This window comes from Copidosoma floridanum, unplaced genomic scaffold, assembly GCF_036245765.1.
Source record: "Copidosoma floridanum isolate Cflo_tuat_1 unplaced genomic scaffold, Cflo_Japanese_pri ptg000013l, whole genome shotgun sequence".
In the NCBI taxonomy this organism is placed as follows: domain Eukaryota; kingdom Metazoa; phylum Arthropoda; class Insecta; order Hymenoptera; family Encyrtidae; genus Copidosoma; species Copidosoma floridanum.
Genome location: NW_028321890.1, coordinates 20,058,409 through 20,066,176, shown reverse-complemented (window position 1 = coordinate 20,066,176; position 7,768 = coordinate 20,058,409). Strand labels below are relative to the sequence as shown.

The 7,768-nt window shown below is 36.1% G+C and overlaps 1 protein-coding gene across 1 annotated transcript; it reads left to right on the top strand.

The window, feature by feature from the left end:
• The first annotated feature begins 5,480 nt into the window (after nucleotides 1–5,480).
• On the top strand, nucleotides 5,481–6,624 carry LOC149374947 (uncharacterized). Its single transcript, XM_089590737.1, has 4 exons — nucleotides 5,481–5,518; nucleotides 6,033–6,168; nucleotides 6,257–6,464; nucleotides 6,526–6,624. Exons 2-4 carry the CDS (start codon nucleotides 6,068–6,070, stop codon nucleotides 6,622–6,624), a joined length of 408 nt encoding a protein of 135 aa, XP_089446863.1. The 5' UTR covers nucleotides 5,481–5,518; nucleotides 6,033–6,067.
• The last annotated feature ends 1,144 nt before the right edge of the window (nucleotides 6,625–7,768 follow it).

Sequence of the window (7,768 nt, the reverse complement as noted above, 5' to 3'; positions counted from 1 at the left end):
AAATTTTCAGAAAAAAATATGTCTGTATATCTATGCACAGCCTTTTCCAAAAAATATTGATTTCATATTACAGACGTAAAGATCTTACCATAAATGTTTAGCAAAAACTACCTTGCGAAATAGGCAATAAATCAGCTCCAACTAGAAATAAATTTTATTACATACAACACGACTTTGTATGCGTATTGCAGTAAAAAAGAAACCATTTACCAAACACGCAAGAGAAAAGGCAACATCATTATTGTATAATATATAAATACAGGTTTTCCCACTTCCAAGAATCGAAAAACACCTTTCGAACATTAAAGAAGTGTAGAGAAGGAGAGAGAGAGAGAAAAAAAAACCCCAACGACTAGGGAGAAAGATGTGTGATTCGAGAAAGGGGGTTGGGGAAGTAAGTCCCGATACGAGCCCGGCATCCATAAATTCATAAATCCTTCCCCCGACCCCTCCCCCGTTCGCCTGTCTCACCACCCTATTCTCCCTCCCGGAGCCTCCAAGCGAAGGTCTATCGCTTACAAAAACCAATAACCGTTCCCTTCGCTTATAAACACGCGCTTATGGGTGAATCTATTTTTATACGCATATACATATTTATATGTGTGTACGCGTACGCTGTGCACACAAAAGGGCGACGATCTCCCGTAATTGAAAAGTGGCAAACCGCGGGCACTGCACCAACGCCTCGTTACGCGCATTATGTATGTGGGGGTGTAATTATTGGTGTTTTATCTCGACCGTGGGTGTATGGTTGACAAGTACGTTTTGATCTAAAGAGTAAGGCAGTACGTAAAAGTGGTTGATATCAATTTCAAAATAGTGATCGATTCAACGTGAATTTTTGTGGTATGCAACAAATGGCATAAAATTTGTGGGGTGCCAAATAAAATTTCCTAAATTTAATGTTAGATGATATTTTTTAAATTATTTTTCCCGAGTTAACTTTTTGGCCGAATTCTATTGTCAGTTTTAAAGAATCAAAATTAATTTTTCAGGCATTTCTAAAAAATTTAAAAAAAAAGCGCTACTATTTTTGTAAGTGTCAAGCTCTAAATAGGATGTTCGCCCTAAATTTTGGTTTGTATATCAGCCCACCATTTTTTAAAATTGTTTTAAACTGCCAGAAAAAATTATTGACCCGTCAGGCTTCGAAATAGTGCCAAGTAAAAGAACTAAAAAGTCAATGCATGGGCGCTAAAGGTAGTTGAAAACAAAATTTTTAATAAAGTATCCAAGGAAAATTAGTTTACATCTTTTAATAAAAATTTTGACTTAAAATAATTCAATACACCGTAATGGAACACAAGTTTCATGAAATATCGCAATTTTTGTGATCCATATATCGAAATATCCATTTATTAATTAAATATTTTGGTGAAACAATTATTTGTCGAAGATACTTTTTCCTGTTAAACGACATAAAAAAGACATTTATAAAAAGCTGAGTGTAAAAACCGAAAAATTAATTGTTTTAACGGAAAAAATTGTAAGAGGTAAGTTTCTTTTCTCTATTTCGGCTCAAAGAAAGCTTCTTTGTTTATAATGTTGGAAAAAATGTCTTCCCTATTTTTTTAAAGACGTATTGAAAATAAAATACATATTAAAGTGTAAAATATAGAGAAACATAAGCAATTAATCTTTGATGTATTAAAAAAATGTGAATACACAAGTATAAAAGTTTGATGGAGAGAATTTTATTTGAAAAAAATATATGCGCATGGATTTTTTTGTTCCAAAATTTCCGACCACATCTACAATATATTATACATACAGAAATTCCCAGATGGATCTAAATATGTAGATAACGAGATTTACGAAAATCAACCTCAAAAAAATGGACCCACGTTCGATTTTAGAGCAGAAGATAAATTATAATCTTACCGCCCGTGGCACTTATCCAAACACATGTTATAAATACGTTGGTTTAGGTTGTGGCTGGTTTATAAAATTAACTACATAGTACCACTTCAATTACCACCCGAATAAAATGACAAAAATATTCTGGATCTCCACTGATCATAAGGTTTCTCAATGCTGAACAGCATCAGTTCAAAAATCCTTCATTTGAGTTTTTGAATTTATCAATAATTTTATCAATAAGATCTGCAACCATTATTCCATCCCGTATATTTATTCTCCGCGTGAAAATAGAGAAAATGAGAAAACGTAAAAAAGTGGATCAGCGCCATCTGGAAAGAGGCCCTAAAATTCTGAAATTCAGAAATTCTGTACAATATGCGACGGTCACAATTCACAATATCGATCAATCTGGTTATGAGACTGGAATTTTTGCAAAATAGAAGAGGGGGAAAGAAAATTGATTGTCCCAAGGCCAGCTATCGACTTTAGGTGCATTCGTCTGCCATTAGATGTGTAGTAGCTACTCCGAACCAATCAGCTCTGCGAACTCCGCGAGCAACTTGCTAATTTCGACTTAAAAAAAATACCCAAAACTGTGGAATCGTTAGCAACGTTTGCAACCGCTTTGTAAAAAACTGTCGGATCAAGCAGTTTTGCAAAAAAAAATAAATTTGATACCGTCGTGCGAGAGACATAAAAAGTATCTCATCCACCCTTTGTAGTGTGTCTATACTATAAAAATTGATATCGATCGTTTGCAATTTAATTGTCGTTTATGTTGAACAGTTGCAAATTGTCATATTTTTATGTATAGCAGGTAAAATAATTATTTTTGTCGAATGTGGAATGTGCGATTTTTTCTCAATACAATAATACATAATACGTATTGCTGCGCATGCGCCGTGTATACAGTTCCACACAGTCAGCGATGGGATATAGTTCCGGCCAGATTTGGGAATTCTCTAGGACCCAACCTCTCTGACGTGGGAAATCACTAGATCAAAAAAAAAATAGTACCGAAGGTGACGCGCGAGATTCAAATAAGGTCCAATAACACAAGCATCCATCACCTGATGACCCAGGGCGCTTACTGGCCACTCTTTTAAATAAATAATTATTAACAAATAACACAAGCGCCTATCACCTATTGACCCGGGGCGCCTACTGGCCACTCTTTTAAATAAATAATTATTAACAAATAACACAAGCGCCTATCACCTATTGACCCGGGGCGCCTACTGGCCACTCATTTAAATAAATAATTATTAATAAATAACACAAGCGCCTATCACCTAATGACCCGGGGCGCTTACTGGCCACTCTGTTAAATAAATAATTATTAATAACACAAGCGCCTATCACCTATTGACCCGGGGCGCTTACTGGCAACTCTGTTACATAAATAATTATTAATAACACAAGCGCCTATCACCTATTGACCCGGGGCGCTTACTGGCAACTCTGTTAAATAAATAATTATTAGTAAATAACACAAGCGCCTATCACCTGATGACCCACGGCGCTTACTAGCCACTCTTTTAAATAAATAATTATTAACAAATAACACAAGCGCCTATTACCTATTGACCCGGGGCGCCTACTGGCCACTCTGTTAAATAAATAATTATTAGTAAATTACACAAGCGCCTATCACCTGATGACCCACGGCGCTTACTGGCCACTCTTTTAAATAAATAATTATTAATAACACAAGCGCCTATCACCTAATGACCCGGGGTACTTACTGGCTACTATTGAATAATAAGTTATCAAGTAATTACAAGAGCGCCAATTAAAAAGATCTTTGTTGTACTAGATAGGCAATCAAAATAAATTGTGATATGTTTAATATGTTATCGATCAACTTTTTATCATTTAATAGTGTTGCAAACAAGTGTCCTAGATCATCAGGAAGAAGGTGCTTGACATACTTATAAATAATTATTTATTCACTAGATTTGCAATTAGCGCCCCAGGTAATACGGTGATAGGCGCTTGTGTTATTTATTAATAATTATTTATTTAACAGTGTTGCCAGTAAGCGCCCTGGGTCATCAGGTGATAGGCGCTTGTGTTATTTACTAATAATTATTTATGTAACAGAGTTGCCAGTAAGCGCCCCGGGTCAATAGGTGATAGGCGCTTGTGTTATTAATAATTATTTATTTAACAGAGTGGCCAGTAAGCGCCCCGGGTCATTAGGTGATAGGCGCTTGTGTTATTTATTAATAATTATTTATTTAAATGAGTGGCCAGTAGGCGCCCCGGGTCAATAGGTGATAGGCGCTTGTGTTATTTGTTAATAATTATTTATTTAAAAGAGTGGCCAGTAGGCGCCCCGGGTCAATAGGTGATAGGCGCTTGTGTTATTTGTTAATAATTATTTATTTAAAAGAGTGGCCAGTAGGCGCCCCGGGTCTTCAGGTGATGGATGCTTGTGTTATTGGACCTTATTTGAATCTCGCGCGTCACCTTCGGTACTATTTTTTTTTTGATCTAGTGATTTCCCACGTCAGAGAGGTTGGGTCCTAGAGAATTCCCAAATCTGGCCGGAACTATATCCCATCGCTGACTGTGTGGAACTGTATACACGGCGCATGCGCAGCAATACGTATTATGTATTATTGTGAGAAAAAATCGCACATTCCACATTCGACAAAAATAATTATTTTACCTGCTATACATAAAAATATGACAATTTGCAACTGTTCAACATAAACGACAATTAAATTGCAAACGATCGATATCAATTTTGATAGTATAGACACACTACAAAGGGTGGATGAGATACTTTTTATGTCTCTCGCACGACGGTATCAAATTTATTTTTTTTTGCAAAACTGCTTGATCCGACAGTTTTTTACAAAGCGGTTGCAAACGTTGCTAACGATTCCACAGTTTTGGGTATTTTTTTTAAGTCGAAATTAGCAAGTTGCTCGTGGAGTTCGCAGAGCTGAACCAATCAGAGCGTAGCTTGACCAAATGGTGGGGGTATCTGACTCAATTTTGGTTTTTCGTGACGGTCAATTTTTCTTCTCCCTCTACTATTCTGTGCGAGGCAGCTTTATTTTGATTGGCTCGGAGTAGCTACTACACGTCCAATGGCAGACGAATGCACCTAAAGTTGACAGCTACTCCGAACCAATCAGAGCGTAGCTTGGCCGAATAGTGGGGGTCTCTGACTCAATTTTGGTTTTTCGTGACGGTCAATTTTTCTTCTCCCTCTACTATTCTGTGCGAGGCAGCTTTATTTTGATTGGCTCGGAGTAGCTACTACACGTCCAATGGCAGACGAATGCACCTAAAGTTGACAGCTACTCCGAACCAATCAGAGCGTAGCTTGGCTAAATGGTGGGGGTATTTGACTCTGTTTTGCTTGTGCAGATTTTGCACTCGGGTCAGTCAATTTTCTTTCTCCCTCTTCGTTACTGCCAAGGTGACGGTCTCGGAACCGGACTGAGTGACATTGTGACCGTCGTATGTTGTCCAGAACTTTAGCGGCCACTTTTACTTTAACTTTTTAGTTCAAGTTCAGAAATTCGCAACGCTAGGTGGCGCTAATCCATTTTTTACGTTTCCTGCATTTTGTACACTATTGCGAAATGGGGCTCCAGGCTTCCGTAGTTCACAGGCTTTTGCAACATTGATGACTGTTGAAGTATGTACTTCTAGATAAAACTCTTGTAATGTATATTTTTTGAGATACGTAAGTTTCGTAAATTGCACTAATTTCTTGAGTTTGTGATGTGAGTATTGGAATCAGTAAACGTCGAAAATTAACGGCTGTCCTTATGTCAAAGGAGGTTATGTCAAAAACTGTTTACAATTAATTTTGCACATCTACTATTATTGTTTATCCATTGTGATTATGTATTTTATTAATTTAAGGAATTGAGTATGAGACTTGGGACATGTGATAAAAGATAATAAAATCTATGTTTATATTGCATATATTTCAATTTTAAGTAGGCACTTGCATGTCTAGTGAAATTCGAGGTTAAAATTAGTTGTTTTCGAGACTTTAACAATCGTTACTAAAATAAAATTTATAAATGCGTATTTTACTGCGTATGGTGGTTTTTTTCCTTATTCTTATATTATTAATGAGTGTATATTTTTTACAGAAAAACAAACTCCGCATATATATACTGAAATAAAATTATCATCTACAGTTGGAAGATTTCACACCAATTTTGAAAAATTTTTGATGCACAAAGAACCATTAGTAATGGAAGACGAGACAACAAAATCCACTCATGAAACAGTTTGTTCCGGAGAAGTTGCAAAAGTTCATAAAATATTGCACGAGTAAGTTTTTTTTTTTTTTTTTTCCTAGTAAGAAACTTTTTATTGACATTGTTCTTTTTTTATTTTAATTCTCTGATCTAACTCTTAGGGATCCGTCTTCCGTAAATGATTATAATCAAAACTTTGCAACATTGCCACAATTGGTCTATGTTCACGTTGCTACAGCTATTCCTACACCACCTGACGACAGATTGCCAATATTACAGCTGCTTATCGATTATGGAGCAGATGTGAATAAGCGAGGAGTAGGGGCTTGGTATAGATCGCCACTACACTTGGCAGTTAGAAAAAATCAGGTAAAATTTTCTTTTATTAAATAAGTTGGGCAATACAAATTTTTTACATTCTATTTTTTAGATTAATGGAGTGAAGGTTCTTCTTAAACACAAAGATGATCCAAATCTTTTAGATGTAGAACATCATACTGCTTTGGGCGACGCAGTGTTGTGTGGTTGAGATTCCGAGTTTATAAAGCTGCTCCTAGATTACAATGCCAATCCCAACATTGAAATTTATGTGGGTATTCACTATTACGTACAATAATTTTTGAAACCAAATTAAATTACGCACAGCTCCTGACTTATAGGTAGGACGTCAGAATTTTCATTTCATAAATTTACATTCTCCAATTTGATGTAATATTGCAGATTTCAATGTGAAATAGTGCAAAGTGTGCTCTCATTTTCAAATCTTTGCTTCAAGCATGTAAGTCAGGTCAGCAGAAGCTCATCTACACACCATAATCATTCAGTGCAGTTCAAGAAAATTCAAGAGCCCTTTTGGTTCACTTCAAATGGGTGACAGCAGATGCCAATGTTTCCTTTTGACCATTGTTCTATACTTTCATGAAAGATAACACCGATGTTTAATTTAATTCAAGCAGAAAAGTGAGTCAGAGACTCTTACCAAATCCTTTGATGTGTAGAAAATCAATCTGGTAATATTCATGGGTGCTTAATAATAAAAAAAACGTAACATTTCTACAATGCTAAATCCATACATTTTTTACAGTTGCTGCATGTTTTAATATTGTGCTGATCATTATAAACGAGTATTCGACTGATAGTAAGCATTTGATAAAATTCTATAATTCTGTCACTTGTACATCAAAACAAAGCCATAGGATGGATGCACTTTATATTGATTATCTTTCCAAGACTTTAAGCTGGTTCTACAGGCAAATATTACCAACAAATTCATCGCTTTTGGTGAGTACATTTGATGTATGAATTACGTTGCAACTCTGCTATAAAAATTAATTCATCATTTACTGCGTGCACAATGTTTGTAACAATAAAATGAAGGGGTAGATCGAGAAAAAACTAGTAAAACCAGGCACATGGTGTGTGCATGAGTGGGCGGCCCATCCGTCGAGCATCTCTCCACTCTATTTACAGGTATAATATATACGAGCACGCTGCAGGTACAGAAGAATGCGTCCGATGTGTGATTGATGATTTTTCTCCCACCTTTCTCAGTCGAAGCTTTCATTCTTTTGCTAACGCATTGCGCGTATACACATGTAAAACAAATGATCGAGAGCTCGCTTTTTTTTTCATCCCTCGCATTACCCTTAATGTTGATACTTGCTGAAAATAGT

Excerpts from the sequence above, each read along its gene's own strand:
- LOC149374947 (XM_089590737.1), top strand. The coding sequence starts at position 6,068 with ATGCACAAAGAACCATTAGTAATGGAAGACGAGACAACAAAATCCACT. Across the intron at positions 6,169-6,256 it reads GTTCATAAAATATTGCACGA|GGATCCGTCTTCCGTAAATG; the intron begins GTAAGTTTTTTT and ends TCTAACTCTTAG. Across the intron at positions 6,465-6,525 it reads TGGCAGTTAGAAAAAATCAG|ATTAATGGAGTGAAGGTTCT; the intron begins GTAAAATTTTCT and ends TCTATTTTTTAG.